The sequence below is a fragment of the Mauremys mutica genome, chromosome 9, assembly GCF_020497125.1.
Source record: "Mauremys mutica isolate MM-2020 ecotype Southern chromosome 9, ASM2049712v1, whole genome shotgun sequence".
Taxonomy (NCBI): Eukaryota; Metazoa; Chordata; order Testudines; family Geoemydidae; genus Mauremys; species Mauremys mutica.
In genome coordinates, this window is record NC_059080.1 from 11512753 (window position 1) to 11534383 (window position 21631).

General features: G+C 44.1%; 1 protein-coding gene across 1 annotated transcript in view; it reads left to right on the forward strand.

Annotated features, from left to right (window-relative positions):
• Positions 1-21631, forward strand: part of PASD1 (PAS domain containing repressor 1) — a 76001-nt gene that overhangs the window by 13231 nt on the left and 41139 nt on the right. The window contains exons 2-4 of the mRNA XM_045030721.1: positions 16609-16665; positions 18589-18743; positions 20062-20153. Of these exons, the coding sequence (XP_044886656.1) occupies positions 16609-16665; positions 18589-18743; positions 20062-20153 (304 nt within the window). The remainder of the gene's footprint in view (positions 1-16608; positions 16666-18588; positions 18744-20061; positions 20154-21631) is intronic.

A 21631-nucleotide genomic window follows, 5' to 3' on the forward strand; every position in this document is an offset into this window, starting at 1 on the left:
GATTAGTTGCAAACTGGCATGTTTAAACAAATACAGAATTCTTCAGTGCAATGGTGCAAAAAAAAGTGCATCAGAAGTTAGGGTACTTTTTTTAGAAAGAAACCTATCGACAACATTAGCAGTTCCAAGTATATAAGTAGCAGCATTTCATCTTGCAGAATTTTGTAAGCTTCATCGGGTCAAATCTATTCCTGAGGTAACTTCAGTGGACTTACATCAGGGATGGATGTGGGGCAACATCTCTTTCGGTTCTTGAGTCTTCAAGAATTATGTGACCCACATATTACAGACGAGTATTATTTTGTCCAAGATGTATTCACTTACTATATTTATCATATGTCTTATTCATAGTAAACAAGAGACGACATCTGTGGAGAAGGTCTGGTAGCCACAGAAAAATATTTTTCATCATATTCACTAACTTGTGTCATTGTTAACTGTTCTGGGCTCAGAGTGCTATTCTCTAAGGAGGCTGAATGCACAGGCATATATTTTATCCTTGGGACTCCTTGCAATCATACAATATATTTATAATGCAGTGGAAGTAAAAAATCTGTTTCATGTGGCTTTGGATGGAAAATTGCCACTTCATGACAACTGCAGGCAATTATGGAAATTCTGAGTAATGGGGATGAGTTTTCTTACAATAATGCTCCAGTCCAATGCTTAATCATACATTTGAAACAAGTGGGCTTGGAATTTATGAAAAATGTTTACTTATTCAGATGTAAGGCACAGGCCAAGAAATAACTTGATCGGGTTAGTCAAGTTTGAATAGAAGCAGCAGTAAATAGAATCAAGTGAATGAGAACGAATGTACTAAAAACGCATCTTCCGCTTGCAGTTGTGGTGCTCAATCCTGTGAGATGCTGACATCCTCAGCTCCCCTTGTTTGAGGGGACTCAGCACTTTGCAGCATCAGGACCACAATTTCCATAACTCAACTCAGGTTCCGTCTTAACTTCTTCTCTTCTCTTGCAACAGAAAAGTTGAATTTTTTTTATATCTCTTCCTCCTCGAAAGGATTTTCACGCGTACAGGGAAATGTTGAGGTTTTTTCTTAGCTTTAAGATTGCAGAGATGGCAGCACTAGGGTCAGTGGGGCGTGAACATGAGCTCTGCAGGAGAACAGATGTGAGCAGATCATTTAAGGATTGCAGCAGTATCTCCCAGAGCCAAATGAGGATAAGGCAAATTTTGAAATGTCAAAGCTTTATTTAAATTCTTTTTTGATTTATATGCACGTTATACCTGGAATGGAGATGTAATGCTCCAGAGTCAAACATACCAAGGAGATAGAGACGTTGCTTATACTTGAACTAGGGAGCATAAAGGCAGATCTATAGAATGAAGTCAGTTAGCTTAGCTGCTTTGAGTCCTTTGATATTCATTTAATGGCTAAGTAGATAAAATTCAGAGTCTCACATGCGAGCGTACTTAGAGTTTTAACTACCAAAGCTCTTTATAATTCTCCCACAGCTCTTTCTCCCAGGGCAGTTGAACAGTTCTGCAGCACCCAGTGCCATTCCACCTGGGTTGCACATGCATCCTGAACCTGATTTCTCATTTACCGTAGCTATGAACCAGAGATTCTGGTTTCCATTCTGTTTAGAGAGAGGGCTGAGCTGTGGAGTGCTAAATATGAGATCCCCAAAATTCAGGTGGCATTTGGATTTGTGGTTCAGGCTTAAGTCAAGAAGTTTAGATCTGAATCAGGAGCTGAACTTCCTTCAGGTTCCGAGAGGGTTACATCAATCATGATTCTGGTTTCGGCCCATCTCTGATCCTGTTGTGATGATGATGCCTTTTTAGAATAGCTTCCTGATGTTGCTCTGAGTTTCAGAAAGTCCAGTTTGGTGACACACTGAGTGAGCACTCAAAATCAGGCCACTTCTGAAAAATTTCAGCAATTACTCTCTACGCTGAGTTTCCTTCTCAGTTAAAAATCAGTTATTTACAGGGATATATGTTTAAGGAACATTTATGTCTATGGTATACTATCTGAAGAAGCTTGTTTTAGGAGAGACAGGATTATCCAAGAATGTGGGTTCAATCTTTAACACAGAAACCGACTTGCTGTGTGACCCTGGGCAAGTAACTTAGGTCACAACTTTGTGTTCACCAATTTTGGTTGCTGTGAGTGCACAGCCCTTCTGAAAAATCGGCTCAGGTTTTGTGTGCTTGGGCAACCATAAACAGAAGCAGGCTTTTAATGTCTCAAACTCAGCTTCCAAAAATAGCAGGATAGCAAGAAGTGGACAGTTTTGAAACTATTGGCCTCAGTTTCCTCACCTCTATAATGGGATAATCTTATCTCCTTATTGCCTGGGGGTGGGGGAAGGAGGATTTGTAGGGCTTAGCTGGTGTCTATAAAGTACTCTGATGCCCTCTGATGGAAAGCAATGGGGAAGTGAAAATTATTATTTCATCAGTTTATAGTGAGCCTATCACAAAGTGTGTAAGCATTGTACAACAGAAACTAAAGTACAGGGTGTCACATCATGGAACAAAACTCCAGGAGCTCCAATACCTAGGCTGGCAAAGCAAAGGAATCTGGTGCAGCAGGAAGCAGAATGGGACCCCCAAGACTCAATGTCCAGACTAATCCAAAATAATAGTCTAAGGGAATATAAGGATGCAAAGCAAGGAAGGAGCCTAGAGTAGGTCAGGAATAGATCGGTTGAAAAATCGGCATTGTTCTGAACGCAGCCGTCTAGGGACTCGGCAAACTTCCTTCAGGAAGGAATTCCATTGTCACGGAACCTCTTCTGACTTGCACCTTTGCAATGGCCGCCTGGCTGGGGAATCGGTTGGCTGTGGTGGTTCCCATGTAGCCTTTTTACAGAGGGCTCAGGCACATTCGTGGGGTAGTGTGGAGGAGCAGGGGGATAAGTTGCACAAGCACTGCCTGTGCCATACCTGTTCTGTGGATAAATGGAAGACATGGCATTTCAGACTGGCAATCCACTACTCTATGAAAATCACTACGGCCCTGATCCTGCAAGCTGCTTGGTGTGACCAGATCCTGTGCCCACGCAGAAATCTCTTTGAAGATGCTGCAGGTGGCAGAGCAGTTTGTAGGACCGGAGCCTACATTTTCTCAGGGCTTGGTCCTGCATGCTTTGCTCACTCATAGCCCCCTTGTTTTGGTGGGCAAGGCATGGATTGTGGTTTTTTTTAATAATAGGTTCACACCAGCTCTGTTATTGGAAACCTCAAGCACAACGCAGTAAACACAAAGCATGTTTGCTCATATCATCAGCAACGTCATCCTCCAACGTCTGAAATATATTTTATGCCCACAGTCAAGAAAAAAAAGAAAGAAATTGTACAAATAAAACATACTTTTTAATAGGCATAGCATATAAAGAAAGAGGGCCTGCCAAGGACATTAATGCCAGTGTTGCACTTTTAGATTGATGGAGTAATTAAAACATGAAATAAAAATATATGCAAAATATATTTACCATCTCATGTCATGCACCTTATGCCTTTGAAAAACTGCCCCTATATTTAGCATAGATAAATAGGTCTGTCTGTGTCCTGTGTGTTACGAGAAGGAAACTACATAGCTGATCAGGAATCTGTTAGACTATAGGATCCATTAAATAACAATTCCCCGAATGTAACAAAAATCTGATTATACAGGAAATAAAGAGGCTTTGAGGATTTTATGTATTTATATCTGATTTGTTTAGAAGTGTCTCTTCGGTTGTAGATTGGGTGCAACTCGTGTTGCTGATGACTTGTTCTCTGGCCTTTAGCCTTACACAATGGGTATGTGGGCATCTGGTATGATTACATACCTAATTGCGCTTTATTGTTGAATGGTGAGGAACAGCACAAGATCTAAAAATAGGGTCTGCGTGGGACTTGAGTGGTGCATAGATATTGTGCTGGGTCTCTGCACAAGGGTGAATTCCACCTGTAGTCAATCAGGTAAGGGCGAGTTACAAGAAATGTCGTTCAGCACATCAGGACAGCACGTCAGAAGGGGAACCTTGCCGTGTAGACAAAAGTATAGAGGAGGCTTAAAAAACAACCCAACCCAAGAGACCGGCACAAAAAAAAAGATTTATAGAAGACAAGGCACCTATCTCGTTTTAATGGGAATAATATGCAGTATCTGCACAGTCTGTTTCATAAATGAGTTTTCCAGCTGCCTCCAGCACCTTTAAGAGGTTACAACCAGTGATCACTAAAAAGAGAGCACATTGTGTCAGAGGGCAGAGAGGAGTATCTGACAGTGCTGCAAGCCTGACGTAGGAGGAGATAACACTACTGACTTAGTTGTGAAAGTTGGTTTCCTTTAGAAATGAACACAGCTCCCAGCTGCTTTGTTATTCTAGCATGTTAAGAGTAGTCTGAGCTAGCAAACTGGGAGAGAGAGACTTTAAAAATATAGATATACATGTTACATTCTTGGACCCCAATAAATATGAAAAACCGAGGGTTGGAATCAGTGGAAATATATCCTGAAATTTCATCAAGATAATTATAAGCATAATTTGGCCTAGTGCATCAATATCTTTGTCTTTATTCAGTTTAGTTGAGCCACTTTTCACTGCTAATTATTTGCTGTGTTAACCCTTTGCCGCTGTTAGTTTTGTGTTTTGCCAGCTCAGCTAATGTGACAGCGGAGTGCTCCAGCGCACAACAGAAAGCCACATTTTTATCATATTCACGTAGTAGGAATGGTTATTGGATTTGTGCGGTCAATAGGTCAGCCGTGTAGGAGTCCTCCGTGAACGTCACCAGCACTGCGGCTGGTAGAAATTGTGCTGAATATTTCTCTTTCCAAATTGCCCTGCATTAAAAAAAATCTAGTTTTGCACAATGGGGTCACTGTTTAAACAAATCCAAATTGTTACAAACAGTAGATATTTTGTGGGACATTTTGTAGAACATCCTATTTAAGAAGAATTCTCCTCATTACATTTTCTGTGTTGTTTTTCTCTTTTTTTTTAATATACCGTTGGAAACATTTGTATGAAAACCCACATGCCCCAGTTCTCTCTAAAGGATATAAAGAATTTCCTATACCTCAGAGAAAATTCTGTGAACCATTCCATGTAAGGAAGAAAGCTGTTTGTATACTGCTTATTTTCTGAGGACATTTGTATGACAGCCACCTGTTTCTGCTTTCACTTTAATGGAATTACGTCTGGTTTACACAAGTGTAAATTAGAAGAGAATCAGGTCCAACTTCTTTATTGCATGATAATTTATTTACTCTTGATGCTAGTTTTCAGCCTGGCTTTGTAATGCTCCATTACTGATATCATGGTATGCTACGGAGGAAGTAATTGTGTCACTATTATAATATCTGTTGGGAAATGGGCCTCAGGAGTAGGTGAACTCTGAGGCAACCAAGATTTTGTTTCATACAGAACGTCCTCTGAAAAGATATAAGCAGATTTATTTCTTACGTGTTCCCGACTGAGGGCTCGGGAGTGGGGAAGGTTTGTGTTATTAATCTTGGGAAGAGATTAATAAAATGGTTCGGCTCTACTAGTGTTACCTTGAGGCCAGGGTTGCCTCTTCCTGCCGGAGAGGATGGGCCAGGTTCTCTGCTGAGAGAATTATAGCAGCAGGGAATTTGGTCTGTGTATCATGCGAGTCAAGATAAGTATAATTAGTAGAACTCTGTGGAATGCACTCAGCCAGCAGGCACCACAGTGGTCATGTTTGGCGAAAGCATGAGAGCAAAGGTAGGTTGCAGAGGCAGCATTGCCTAGTGGATAGAACACTGAACTGGCACTCAGAAGACCTGGACGCCATTCCCATCTCTGCCACTGGATTGTCGGGTAACCTTGGGCAAGTCACTTCCCCTCTCAGTGCCCCAGTTTCCCCCCATATCCCTGAGGAGACACGGAAACACTCTGAAAGTCTCTAGAACCATTCAGCATCCTGCCTGATTGCAAGAATGCAGCAAAGAGATGGAACAGCTTGTCATCAGTCCCAACTCTTTGTTATTTTTCCCCATCCAAGCTCAGGCTTTGGTTAGGGATCTGGAACTTGGCTGTCATTACCCGTCCAAGAATCAAGATGTGGAGACTCAATTTCCTGTTGAAGTGCTGCCTTTGGAGAAGTGGCTGTTTGTTAGTGGTGCCAGTGCCATTATCATCTGATAGTGCAACACAGATATATCATCTCACTGTCGGTCAGAGTGGCCTCCAGTGAACTGAGGAGCTCATCTAAGAGGTGGGGGTGGCAGTACAGTTTGCACACGTTTCCATCCTGTGACAGTATACGCCAGTAGAATTACAGTATGGTTTTGTGCTACTCTAGGAGTTTGAATCAGCAGTTTTTCCCCCTGACACATTTTCAGAATTTTAGGAAGGTATTAGACAAATTGATAGAACTGAAAAATAAATACCAGAAACCCTGGAAATACTTGAAATGATTGCTCCACTATTGGAGCTCTACCAAGGCTTAGTAAATGAGTGTAGCAAAACAAGGTTGTCCAGTTGTTTTCCCCAGGATCTAAAGTCCCCCAGAACTCAATGCTCATCTAATCTTTTCTTTTCAAGTGTGTCTATTAGTATTTCTAGTCTCTTTTTTCTTTTTATTGTCAGACAACAGCATATACTGGGGGAAAAAAATCACAGTTGTATGTCTCCGTATCTTTCATTTCAATTCTGTTTTGAAACACTGTGTTCCAAAACAACCTTTGATTGTTTTGTCTGATCCATTTTCTTTGGTCACCTCTTAGAAGCCACTTCAGAGTGTTATCGTCATAATGAATGTAGCCAGAAAGCTGTCACAGGTAACAAGTTAAATTTAAATCCTGATCAACCAGGGAAGAGGAGCAACAGTTCCAATTACCCCAGTTACGAGAAACCGACGACAGTACAGAATCAGAACTCTTCTTATTTGTTTTTCTTGCAACGTGAATTTTGCATAGGTATTCGTTCCCCTGCCCCATACAGTCCTACTCATACTATTTCTGATTGAAATAGCTCCATCGATGACATACAACTGAATACCGACGCCACAGGTTAGATTGATGTTAGACCCCACAGAATAGAGTGAGCAGGACATCAGCTGCTTTTTTAGTGGGGTATCTGTCTCAGTCATCCTGGAATGGAGCTAGATGAAGAAGGCAGATACCCAGGAAAAGGAGGAGAGGAGAACACGGAGAAAGAGAGTGAACCAAGAAGAAAGTGGGAGAGACCACTGGAGGGAGGAGGGCAGGTGTGAGACAAGAGCTAATGGGAACAGGGAGAGAACACCATAGGAAGGGGCAGTACTGTGGAATTTGCTAATAAAAATGGTTTTACAAAATGTCAATGAGAGGAAAAAAGAGACACGGAGGACAGGAATAGTGGAGAAAACAATAGATGGAAATGAAAGGAAAGATACAGGGAAGCTGAAGGAGAGAATGAAATAATGATTAAAAAAGAAAGTTGGTGCCTCTGTGCTCCATTTCATTTGGATTAGTGGCGTTCATTTTAATCCTACATTTTTTTTGCCTGGCATTTCAATGTATCTCTCTGGAAAGCATCCCACAGTTCTGTTGGGGCCAAAAGGAGAGGCACTGGGGTAATGTTTCTGAGGAGACTTGTGTCAAATTGCTGCTTGCTGTTGGTTATGGTGCTAGGTTAGTGGGCCATGTGCTTTTTGGAATTGTGTGTCTCAGTGATGGGTGAATGTCTTTCAGAATGCCAGGCCTCATAGTGAAAAAAGAGAGAGAGAGAGAGAGAGTCCTGTCCCTGCTGCTGCCCGATGTAGGGAGATCTCCACTTTGGCCAGCCCTAGAAGTCTTCTGTGATTGGCAAGAGGCCGGTTACAGCTGCAAGGATCTGCAAATGGCAGGCAGCCGATTTTAAAGCTCCGACACGTCAACTCCGTAGTGATGACTACTTTTTGTGCTAAACAACCATAGAGATGATGAAGCACTGTTTGTTTTTTAAATGTCGTTGACATTCACACGGCATAATTGAATCTGTAACATTTTACTGAAAAAGTTAAATTCAGCCTTTTAAAAATTAAATCAGTTGTTTAGCTGTCAACCACAGTCATTCCCTCCTGTTGCCTCAAGAAGAATGAAACATATAAAACCTATTGCTGGAGAATGCCACCAACTCTCTTATTTATTGTAGCACCGCACTGTGCTAGGAAGCTCTGCACCCGGAATTTGAGGGCAAGCTCACAAAATACATTATTTACATGTTTGCTGTGTTGTAGCTGGGTTGGTCCCAGGATACTAGAGAGACGAGGTGGGTGAGGACCTGAAGAACTGCTCTGAGTAAGCTCAAAAGCTTGTCTCTTTCACCAACAGAATTTGTCCAATACCAGATATTACCTTGCCCACCTTGTCGTTCTATTATTCACATGGGCACATTGTACTAAATGAAATCTCTTCCTCCAGTGTGTATTTGAGAATGCTAATGCTTCTCTAACCTCCCAAATACTACCTAAGGCCCTGATCCTGCAAAGGCTTACATAGGAGCTTAGTCTTACACACTGTGACTAGTGCCATTGAAGTCAAGGAACTACTCACAATGCAGATGGTTAATTTTTGCAGGATTGGGCCCTAAGGTAGACTTTATCATGAGGTCAGTGAAACTAACTCAAGTCTGTTCCGATGTTGGACTCTGGGGCCGTCAAGCCCTTGCAGCGCACAGGAACAGACCAAATGGCCAATGACTGCTACGGCCGACCGTTCAGCTAAGCGTTGAAGAAGAATAGAACTAATCAGGTGCTTAAAATTAAGCACATGCATAAGCATTTGGAGGCTCAGGGCGTAAAATCCCAAGCAGAAGATGTTTGTAGGGACATCCTTGTTTGACCTAGTGTTCCATTAACAGGAAACAGTAATTTTCAAGTTGATGTTATACTTTGCCCTTGTGGGTTATATTAATTGCTGATTTGCAGTAGACAAGTAAATATACAGTTCTGCAGTCAAAGGCCCACAGATCCAGATGTCTCCTGAATTCAGACATGCAGAGATGGTTTTTTACTGCTGTGAAGCAAAGAGATGTTCTTCATTTTTTGGGCAGGGTGGGGAGGATTTTGCCAGAATATTGCCAGTAGCATGAAACAGCATTTCAACTATTCATTGAGTTACTGAGTCCCTTTATCCTATTAAGACTGTCATATCCCATATCCCTTTTTGTAACCCTTGACATTACTTTAAACACTCTGAAGACTGATGGATCTGAAATGCAATTTACCCTTAAAAATGCTATGTCTGTTTTTTAAACTCTCCTGCTGATATTGAGGAGAGCCGACTCGGGCAGGGTGACCTTCTTCCCCTCTGAGGACTGCAAGACTGATCAAATCCACATTTCTCTGCTGGGTAGCTTACCAGCACATACCTTGGATTGGGAAAAATAACAAATAGTTGGGACTGATGACAAGCTGTTCCATCTCTTTGCTGCATTCTTGCAATCAGGCAGAATATGGCTCTAGAACCTTTCGGAGTGTTTCAGGAGAGGCTATTCAGTTTGACCATCAACAAATCTTGATTCCTCTGACTATTAATACAGTTAAAGTAAAAGATTTCAGAGTGTTAGTCTGTAGCAGCAAAACCAATGAGGAGTCCTTGTGACACCTTAGAGACTAACACATTTATTTGGGCATAAGCTTTCATGGGCTAGAACCCACTTCATCTGATGCATGAAGTGGAAAATACAGGAGCAGGTATAAATACATGAAAGGATGAGAGTTGCCTTACCAAGTGGGAGGTCAGTCTAACGAGACAATTCACTTAACAGCAGGATACCAAGGGAGGAAAGGTAACTTTTGAAGTGGTAATGAGAGTGGCCCATTTCAGACAGTTGACAAGAAGGTGTGAGTAACAGTAGAGGGAAATTAGTATTGGGGAAAATAGGTTTAGGTTTTGTAATGACCCAACCACTCCCAGTCTTTATTCAGGCCTAATCTGATGGTGTCCAGTTTGCAAATTAATTCCAGTTCTGCAGTTTCACGTTGGAGTCTGTTTTTGAAGTTTTTTTGTTGAAGAATTGCCATTTTTAGGTCTGTAATTGAGTGACCAGAGAGATTGAAGTGCTCTCCGACTGGTTTTTGAATGTTATGATTCCTGATGTCAGATTTGTGTCCATTTATTCTTTTGCGTAGAGACTGTCTGGTTTGTTGTTCTATCTGTAACTATTTAAAACACGCTTATATGCAAACCTACTGCTGCTAGTCTTCCGCCATTAAGAGTGTGCACAACCCCTATGACACTATTCTTAAGTATTCTGAGTACTATATTTAGCTCCATCTTACAACAAGACAAAGAGCACTTAGGACTAAATGTAGCTCTGAAGTGCTTAATCCAGTTAAGAATATTTTGTCTTTAAGTGTACCCTTTATGGTAGGTCTTTTTACAGCTCACCATTCTGCTGCATCATGCAAAAAGCTTTTGTGTGTGTCGGTTAACATTCATTCTTTCATAGCCTTTACTGTTAAGACATTTGTATTGATTTTTAGACTCTTATTTTCTTTCGCCATTTGCTGTCCAAGTCTCTTGTTGATTCAAACGATCTCTCACCATCGTTGACTGTATCCCATAAGGATAGGCACATGGGGCCTAATTCTGCAGACCCTTGGCACTTGTATAGTCATTTATGCGTGTGCAAGGTGATATACAAAACTAACTTGATAGATTTGTCACCTCCACTTTGGAGTGGTATAGATCGGAGTGCATGATTCCTAATTCAGGTTTGATAGGTGTTAACAGACAGTTACATAAAGTATCTGTGGGTAGAGCACTGCACTTGGACCGGGAATGCTGGGAATGGGTGACAGGGGATGGATCACTTGATGTTTCCCTGTTCTGTTCATTCCCTCTGGGGCACCTGGCATTGGCCACTGTCAGAAGGCAGGATACTGGGCTAGATGGACCTTTTGGTCCGATCTGGTACAGCGATTCTTATGTTCTTATGACTCAGGAGAAGTGGGGTCTATTCTCTGCCACTGGCCTGCTGGATGACCGTGGGCAAATAATCTCTCACCCTGTGCCTCAGTTTCCCCATCTGTAACATGGGGATAATGATACTCATCTCCTTTTTAAAGTGCATTGAGATCTACTGATGAAAAGTGCTATGTAGGAGCTAGGTATTGTTGCTGATTAAGAAGATTCTCTTTACTCAGCTGTTAAGGCTGATGAGGAAGATGGCCACCTGTAAAGGCTGATGAAAACATCTCCACAGAGATAACTGACATTGCAGAGAATGGCATTCACTTGCTTATCAACACTATAGTTAAAAGTTATGGTCAGACGTCCTTATAATCCTTTGGTTTGATTCTTGACTTGGGAAAATTCTCCATTTTGGCTGAATTTTTCTATTTGTGGTCTCAGCCCAAAGTTACATTTTTTGGAAATTTTGAGTAAAATCCACCACCGCCCTATTCCGACCCCCGTTTTTTGTCCCTCAAAGTTATTCAAAGGGAATAAAAACTTTTCTCGCTATTAAAAATAATATTCACGTATAGCTCCAAAATGCTTGAACTTGAGAATATCTGGGTGGCTCAGATTTCCGGAGGACTAGGCTCTAAGCCAGTTTGCAAAAATAAAATGAATGCAGATATAAGCAATTTCAGCTAAGAGTAGAAGTACAGTACTATTTATAGATCAGCGGGAGAACGTAACTACATCGTGGCCTCATTCTCCTCTCATGCCAGGATAAATCAGGAATCATTCCATTGAAGTAAAAGCAGTTACATTGGTGTAAAGATGATGTAAGCGAAGATAAGGAGTGTCAGACCCATAGTACTGATGCGTGTTATGTAGGTGGTGCTTTCAGCTGCAGTTTCACTGTTGTTTCATCATAAACATATGAGATGCATAAAGTTTTGTCTGTGTGAATCTGGAAGTACGTGTTCCCAACTGGAAATAGGAATGAAACTAGCCTTCATAAAATTATTAAAGCACTTCATACTGAAAGAACACCACATAAGCCTTGAATGGTTTTCTCGTGATTTCCTGTTCTTCAGGAGGTCTTTGAGTCCTCTTGAGATGTATCCACAATATTGCAAGTTCACTGAGCTAAATTCTCAGTGCAAACCTAGTGACATAAGTGAATTTGGCACTAATGAACTTCAACTTGGCCTATTGCCTCAATTTACTCATAGACACCCCCCCCCATTCAATGCATGCCCACAATATCTTAATATCATTGGCTTTCTGCCTGTGTCACTCATGGTATTCAGCAGCGGCCCCATATTTTCAATCCCCAAATCTTTCTCGTCTGCTTTTCTCAAGGTACTTGCTTTACACCCGCCTAGAGCAGCAGCCATATCAGCGCTCGGACCAGCCTCCTAGTTGTGTCTCTTTCTCGTCAAAATGCTTTTAATTAATACGAACCATGAACAAACTGTTTGTTTTTTCACATACCCAACATATAGACATCGTCATTCATTCACCTTCCTTTTTTGCCAATTTATACTGAATTGATAATGTCAGGAGCTTGTTACTGCGTCTCAAATCAATTCTCCTGGCTCAGTGATAATAAGAAAAAAGAAACAACCATGAGGCTATTGCACAGAGCTGTCAATTTGAACAACATGGCTGGATTCAATATTCTTTACATTTGGTAAACCAGCAAATGATCATTGTTGTTGATGATGACCCTGAAATTATCGAGAGTTCAGCTGTACTCATGGGTGGGGTTTTTTTTCATGAGAACATGTGTCCTTTGGAAACAAGAAAAGTCTCAGCTCCTAGTACTCCAGAGATATTAGTGCTCTTGTTGTGGGGGCGATCAGTGCACTCGCAGAAAGAAGAGAGAATATGACAAAATTGGGTAATTGGGAAATGATGTGCCTTGCAGATGGACAATGAGATGATGTGGAGAAAAGAAAAGGGACTTGGAGAATTAAAGTAATTAAAATCTTTGACTTAAAAGGGAGCTCAAAGAGCTCATTAGCATTTATCGCAAAAGCAATTGGAGTCCCCTCTCCTTCCTGCCTCCCACATCCTCTTATACAGTTACAAATACTGATGTGTCTCTGGCCAGTAAGAGAAGGAGAAATCCTTTTTCAGGGTCTGTGTTTATGCTGTTTTACTGGTCAACAGCTAGGAAGCAACTGTCCCCTTTTTACACGTCCAAACTCTCCTGGAACCCACATGGGAGCCAGAGAAGGACCAAGAGCTCCTGTGCTGATTCCAACTCACCTTTGCAATAATTTACCTGAGCTGTAGTCATGTTGCCTCGGTAGAAAAGAGAGATTCATCTGAAGCACTGACTTCCATAAAAAAATCTATTGAAACATAGAAAGAAAAGAAAAAGATTAATGAGGCCAAATATTGATTGGTTTACATGAAAGGATTCATTGTGTAACCCACACAACTCCTTGGTGTGGTGTTCTGTCGCAACAAGACCATTTAGAGAGAGAGATTAATGAGTCTGGTCTACAGCCTTTGCTAACAGCCAAATGGCTTTTAGCGTGCAGTCGAGGCTCATGCACCAAGGTCCCGGGTGCAAGCCTCCCTGCCGACAACCAGAGTCTGTCGGTGTTACAAGTGGGCATTTGTAACACCACCAGACCCCAGTCGTCAACAGGTGGGATTGAGCTTGGGACCTCCGAACAGGGGTGCCTCTAGAAATTCCACCACCCCAAGCAGGGCGGCGTGCTGCGCTGCTCGCGCCGCCCTTCCCCGGTCCCGCGGCCGGGGCAGAAGTGCCTGCGGACCGTCCCGTGGTCCCGCGGCTCCGGTGGAGCATCCGCAGGCATGCCTGCGGGAGCTCAGTCCGAGCTGCGGGACCAGCGCACCCGCTGCAGTCATGCCTGCGGCAGGTCCGCTCATCCCGGGGCTCCGGTGGAGCATCCGCAGGCATGCCTGCGGGAGCTCAGTCCGAGCCGCGGGACCAGCGCACCCGCCGCAGTCATGCCTGCGGGAGCTCAGTCCGAGCCGCGGGACCAGCGCACCCGCCGCAGTCATGCCTGCGGCAGGTCCGCTCATCCCGGGGCTCCGGTGGAGCATCCGCAGGCATGCCTGCGGGAGCTCAGTCCGAGCCGCGGGACCAGCGCACCCGCCGCAGTCATGCCTGCGGGAGCTCAGTCCGAGCTGCGGGACCAGCGCACCCGCTGCAGTCATGCCTGCGGGAGCTCAGTCCGAGCCGCGGCTCCAGCGCACCCGCCGCAGTCATGCCTGCGGCAGGTCCGCTCATCCCGGGGCTCTGGTGGACCTCCTGCAGGCATGACTGCGGAAGGTCCGCCAGAGCCAAATGCCGCCCTGCCAGGACAATGCCGCCCCACGCGCCTGCTTTGCGCGCTGGGGTCTGGAGCCGGCCCTGCCTCCGAAGCTTAGTGCATGAGCCTCGTCTGCATGAGCTAAAGCCAACTGACTGTTAGCTAAGGCTGCAGAACAGACTCATTAATCTCTCTCTAAGTGGTCTCGGTGCCGCTACATGGGACAGAGCACCACACCCAGGAGGTGTGTGGGTTACAATTGCATATAAGTTAATGGTTGAAAGAAAATGGCATAGTAATACTATTACACAGTCAGGAAACACAGAGAAAATGCACAAATTAAAAACTTGGAGTGTGTGTGTGTGTGCATGTGTGTGTGCATGTGTGTGTGCATGTGTGTGTGCATGTGTGTGTGCATGCGCACGCTAATGCAAGTGTAATTCCATTAAGAATAGTGGGCAAAGGGAAGATCAGTGGTGTCCAAATCCAAGAAATGCTATTGCCAGAGGAGATGTAGCTGGATGTACAGATAAAAGTATATTGTAATCTAACATGGTGCTAAACTCTGCAGTGTTTCACTTCCCTTCAAGCCTGATCCAAAGCCCTTTGGCGCCCACGGAATGACTCTAAATAGCCCAACGTGAGTGTTTCATGAGCCCAAGTGGCCCATGAGGTTGTATGGAACAAACAGGCCAAGTTCTGCACTGCCTTCCACTCAGGGTAAGAGGGCTTAGTGGAGTTGCATGTGGTGTAAATCAGCCCAGAACATGGCCCAAAATCTTTAGTTCCTTGAGGCTTTGCTGAGCTTTGACAGCTTAACAGAGAGCATATTCTTCAGTAAGTGTAATAGAGTTTTTTCAGCTTTTAGTAGCTGTTGCTTGCTAGTCTTAGTACAGTTGTGGGTTAATTAAAAATTGTTCTCCCTGTAAGGATTAATTTTGCCCGTCTCTATTTACACAGTGATAAGAAGTGCTTACCTTCCCCCGTCAGTCTGCACTGACGAATCTGAGGAATAGAGCAGGTTATTATGCGCTCAGATCTGGAACCCCGCCCTTCCTTTGATGCGCCCTCACCTTTTGGGAAGACGTGAATCCTTCAGTTCATTTCCTGTGCCCGGTTCGCCCCTTGCGGTGAGGGGTATTCCTGGTCAGGAGAGAGGAGGCTCAGCAGAGTTGGAAAACCTCCGGTTTGCCTTTAATTTAGGCATCATCTTTTGAAAACCCAGCCAAGCGCTTTTCCTGTCAGCTGTGGACAGCTCTATTTCATGCAACTTTTACAGCTATTAAGTCATTTGGGGTTGGAGCTGGCATGCAGCAGCAGGGGAAAATATTTGGATCTGTACAATCAAGAATGTTCCTGGGGCACTGGGTGTGTTGCCAGGGGCTTGCCAGTGAAAGTGCTCGTTAGCACCGTGGACTCTGATTGGCTGCTAAAGTTAATGACAGGCATAGATTCCAGTCAATTTGGGGACTGGTTTTGGAGCTCTCTTTGGCGGGCTGTGACCTGGCAAGGCTGGCTCTGGGAGATTAAGGGTGTGGAATGATTGTGGCTGGGTTGTCTGCCCCTGCCCGTTTGACAGATCTGGAACATGACTGGATCTGGATTGGCCAATCTGAGTCACAGAAAGCAAATTGCCAGTTAAGAAGTTACCCTTGTTGTGTTCAATTTTCCATCACTTCATTGGAATCAAGAGCAGAGTGCTCTTGAGGGGAGTTGTCATTCACTGTTGCCCTTACTTGTGCAGGGAAAGAACTTTGAATAAAATAAAGACTGCAGCCCAGATTCACCTCAGCTGGTGCAGAGAGGTACTAGTTTCACTTCCCTGCACCCCAGGAGGCTGCTGAGGTGCACTGAAATCAGTGCAAGTGTTTGCATTTACTCAATGGCCTTTGAATCCTTTGGCAGGCTTCATCATGTCCTATTGTTGCCTAATGCTGCTCCCTTCATGGACAACACTGGCTCCATATTCCCCTCTCCCATCCTTCCGCTGCAAGGGAGGTTTCCACCACTGCAGTTCCATCCTGGTGGATTTACCAGCAACAGGAACTTGTGCTAGCACGGACTGGCACAGACCCTACACTGAAACTGGCTCTCATTTTTTAAGTTTGCAAAATATAAGTTTATTGATTTGCCCCCAGGCGCCTTGCACTCAGATGAACATGCAAGTCGCTGGGCAGAATTTGCCCTATAGCGTGTTTTATCATTTTTCCATTGCACAAAAGTATTACTGTATATTTTGAGTTGATATCCAAACACCACTTCTAAATGCTGAATATACAGTGTAAAAAGAAAAGCACCATAAAGTATGGGAGGGTGGGGAAAGGGAAGAGAGAAACTAAATGAATATCCTGGATTTTAATTGTTTTGGGCATTGGAGTCAAGGATTCTGACTTGTCAACATCAGTGTAATTGGACAGTGTTTCCCGGGTGTTAAAGGAGGTAAACCCTGCTTTTTCCTTCCAGAACCCTGTGTTGTGTAAACGAGCTGATGGATGAAGATGAGAAGGACAGGGCAAAGAGGTATGGATGGACGTACAGAGCACTGGAAGGGGTGTGCGTTAAATCTCTCTCGTATGTGGAAATGTAACAAGATTTGCCTGCATTGTGACTGGAATGCTTTCTGGGGCCCCAGTCAGCTACTGTGGGTTTCAAAGGCAAAAATCCCATTGAGTTCACTGGAGCAAGATTGCATTCTTTATATGTCAGAGTTGGCGCAGGGACAAATACGCAGCCTTTTTCATCACCCAGTGGTGCAGCCTGACGCCCAAGAAAAGGCTAATCAGCTCTCAGGGATTGCTAGGTTACATTGTCTTGCCCTCGGGATCTTTGATCATCCAGTCCCTGTTTGTTATGATGATTCAGTGCTCCTGGTTGGGGTTTTCACTGGTTGGGATCAAGTATCTTGTTGGAGGATGATTTCTCTGTGAAGCTTAGAGGAGGTTCCAGCTTAATCCTGGGTGTGAATTCATCTCTCTTAATAAAACTATTACCTTTCTAATTGGTCTTTGGACTTTCACTCCAAATACAAATGGGCCTGAATGAAAACACTGAGCCTGAGACACACACAATCCCCCAAATCTGGTGTGGGGTGTTTGCTTTCGAATCTGAACCTAGATGGGCTTTCTATAAAATACCCATTCCAGATCCCACGAGCAGGAGCACTTGTTGACATGAATAAATTTGTCAAAGATTTTCATTGCAACTAGTGCTGTCAGTGTCTGCCTGCTGCAAAGTAGGGTCATTTGTGATACTAGCATGGAAAGGAACCTTATGGAAGAAATTGCACATGGGCATGCTCCCTGCTTTACTATTGATTTAACAAAGGGGAAAACTTTACTGAAACCTTCTTAACCATTATTAAGGCAGGTTGGAAGTTGGTGTGCGGTTTCTTTGTGCGTCATGTTTCTACTCAGTTCAGATTTTCAGACTATTGCGTGGCCTCAGTTTTGTGCAGTTTTTTCACAGCCAAGTATTTCTGGGCACAAAACTTGTGTATGCATGCTATACTTGTATGCAGAAAGCAGGAAATAGGTATCTCACCCATTTGGGCACACACAATGCAAAAAACCAGTCATGAAGAAAACTACTCAGAAAACGATGAGCATACACAGCCGTGACTGCAATTTTAGAGGCCAGGTGAAGAGCCCTTTGAAAATAATGCATCTGTTGGAACTGAGTGACATTTTTCACATGAACGTTTTTTGTCAGTGGAAAATACAGATTGGTGACATCAAAATGTTTTGTAAATTCATGTCAATTTCATGGAATTGTTTCAGTCAAAAATTTGGAGAAAGTGAAACATTTCAATTTTTCAGTTTGAAATTACCGTACTTTTCCAAATTTCCTTTGATTTTATTTTAAAAAACAATTAATTTTTATTTTTATGTTAAAAAAAGGTCAAAATTGAAATGACACATTTTGATTTTGTCACAACAAAAATGTTATGTTTTTTCCAACTTTTCGATTTGCTGAAAAATTGAAACAATTGTTGGTTTAACCCAAAGCAATATTTAAAATATTTCTTTTAAATTGGCAGCAAACCAAAAAAAAAAAAAAAACACAGCTCGAGCATATACCAAATGACCACCTCTTTTCAAAAAACTCCACTCAAAACCAACCAACCAAAACCCTGCCTAAGTAGATAAACATATTCTACTTCTAACCTCCAGATGTTCCTTCTAACCTCCAGATGTTCCTTCTTCTTTGTGAGCTTGATTCTGCTGTGAGATGCTGAGCACTCTGGCCCCCGTCCAGCAAAGTTCTCAAGCACATGCTTAGCTTTAAGCATAGGAGTAGACCCATTGAAGCCAATAGGACTGTTCATGTGCTTTAAATTAAGCGTGTGCTGTCGTGCTTTGCTGGGCCGGAGCCTCTCAGGACCTTGCAGGATCGAAGCAATCACCCCTTGCTTTCCTCAATGGTGTTTGTGTTTTGATCAACCAGGGCATCACGCAACAAATCTGAAAAGAAAAGGCGAGACCAGTTCAATGTCCTCATCAAAGAGCTCTGCACGATGCTGCAGGGTCATGGCCACCCTCTCAAGATGGACAAGTCCACAATATTGCAGAGGACCATTGACTTCTTACAGAAACAGAAAGGTATTGGATCGTGCTCGGCCCGCTCTTCCCGCCCTCCAAGGGGTGTGTGAGAATTGCTAAGGGAGTCAGAGAGCAGCTGGCCAGTGCTTTATTTCTGGGGAGAACAGGGACACTGAGCTGCAAAACAGCACAGTGGTGGGAGTGGTGAGCAGAGCAAGGGGTAATAGCCAGAGTCGGCCTCCAGAGGAGGTTGAATTATCTGATGCAGGGTTAAACCACAAAGCACCTGGAAAGGGGCGTGGTTGTAATGTGCAGCTCTAGGCCAGAGCCTAGCAGTGTGTCTAACTACAGAGCTCTAGTCCCACCCCTGCCCTCCGTACTCCCTGGCATCTCTTGATTTGCTCTCTCTATCCCTTGCTCCCCACTCTACATTATCTAATTCCTTGCGGCTCTGCCTTCAGTCCTTTTTTCTCTCCCTCGCTGCTCTGCCAGGTTCTGCGTCCCAGTTCTCCATCTCTCCCGTTTCCCAGATGCCCTGGCCCTTGCTGTGTGATCTGTTGCCCAGGCTCTCCCCACAACCAGGCTCCCTTTGCGCCCGTATCTCTTTCTCCCCATGGCCCCGTTGCTGTTTGCGTTCTCCTGGCTCCCAGACCTTTCTTTCATTCTCCTGCTTACCCACAAACCCCCAAGTCTCGTTTTTCCTGAACCTGCCTCCCTGTGTTAATAGGGGAGGGGCACCAGATGACTCGCTTCAGGGCTGTCTCCTGGCTCCTTCACACAGTGTAAGACATGCCCCCAAACAAAGCAGAGTTGGCCAGTGGCTACTAGGCCAGGGCAGCAGAAGAGCCTTGGGTAGCGTGGGGGAAAGGTATTTCCGTATTCTCTTGGTTGGAGCTTCATGGAGCATGTCAAACACCCATATGAACAAGGGACAGCTGGCATCTGGACACGCAAGTGCTAAGGGATGCCCCAGCTGGCCGCCTATGTTGCATATAGCACCATGAATTGAGCAATATACCCTCCTGTGGGCTCTTAATAGGTAATTTCAGATTTGAGGTCAAATATTGCTGTCTACGATGCCACTATAAATCTGGAGGAACTCCATGGGCTCTGAGGGGATTACTCTGAGTTTACACTGACTTAACTGACCGCAGAATTTGGGCCCCAATCTTTTTAAAATTACTCTCACACGTCTTTTTCCACCTCCTTTATGTCTTCCCCTTTTCTTGATCTTCACAATGACATTTGCACGATGGTGGAGCTGAGACTTCTATGTAAGGGGAGATTATTCCTTGTGAAAATTCTAGCGGCACCTCAAAAATGAAAAACAATCCAGCTGACGTGGGTCCTGTTGCTTTTCTGATATTTTCTCTTTAAGAAATCACAGCGCAGACCGAGGCCTGTGAGATTAGACAAGACTGGAAGCCTTCGTTTCTTAGCAATGAGGAGTTCACCCAGTTGATGTTAGAGGTAAGAAGAAATGAAAGATTTCTGAGGGTGAGGGAGTGGCGGGCTCAGAGGTAGAAGGCCTTTCATCTCTTGGTCATTGCATCCGCTAGCAAGTACCAAGACTACACAGCTCGTTCCTGGAGAGCACTGACTGCCGTTAGATTATTACTATTACCATTATTGTTTGTGTTATGGTCTGGAAGCCTCCGTCCTGGGGCAGGTCCCTATTGTACAACCCAGAATAATAAGATGGTCCCTGCCCCGGACAGAATTTACGGATGATAAACAACTTTCTGTTACTATCCACCTGGTCTGGCTTTGAACAGGTGGCAAATCCAGTGTGGGGGAGAAAAGGGCAGGGAGCCCCCGCACAGAACAGCCAGCAGAGCTGACAGAGGACCAAAGGTGAATGGACCTGGAGATTGAGTGACCCGCTCCCTCCCAGGTGTAGCCTGAAGCCTGTCGGCAGGGCAGGGTGGGAAAGCCCGCACTGCTGTTGCACGCCCTGTGCTGTACCTGTTTTGTGCCTAAACAGAGAACGGTGAATCCCACCCCGTTTGCCAGCAATGCCTTCGCATGAAACATGCAGAGGAGAAAGGCCCTGGTTCTCGCTTACAAAAGTTCGTAGCGGGTGGAGACCCATCTGCAGAAGAGCTGAGATTTTTGCCAGCCTTTCTTAGAGAAGGCAGCTTCTGATTCCATGTCGCATGCTACTGCGGCTGCGAGTTCTCCCATCCTTTGAAGTCAGTGGCACCAGAATAAGGGTGTATGCTGTGCGGCATTGCAGTGTCTTGGTTATTCCTTTTCATCAGGATGTCATGAGTGACCTCCTTGGAAAAGTCTGTTCATTCTTTCCGGGAGTTGCTCTCACCAAACAAGTTAGTTCATTCGGGTTTAATCAAAACAGACACCAGCCTGAGAGATGGCAGGGGGAGGGGAGTTTGTAATAGCTCTCACTCTGTGTGGCCGTATCACACCGTGTAGTTGTTTGCTTTTTAGTCACAAAGCTAATCTGTGCTGAGACAGTTTGGGACTTTTATTTTCAAGTCTCTGTTGCTCTTCATGCCTGAGCTAGGGCAGAGTGAGTGAGGAGGAGAGGTGATCGGGGAACGGGGAATGGAGGATACCTGCACCACCCATCTCTGCTGCCTGTGAACTAAACTATAGAGCATCATTAGCATTGGCACTGGAAGAGATTGCTTTGTCTGTTGTGCTGACCGGAGATAAAACATTCCTGACCTTGGTAGCTGTCCTAGAAGAATAGAGGCCTGGGCTAGTAATACAGGAAGGAAACACACTGACTCAGAATGAAGGGAAAGAGAACTTCAGCGCCAATGCTGAGTTCCCCGTCATGTAAGCTCAAATGCTTCAGGGCCTTGGTAACTCAGTAGAGTTTACACATGCTATTTATACATCAGAGATACAGTCATCCAGCAAGGGAGAAGTAGGGGCAGCCATTGTAGATGAGAAAAGAGAAACCAAACTAAAGTAAAAAAACA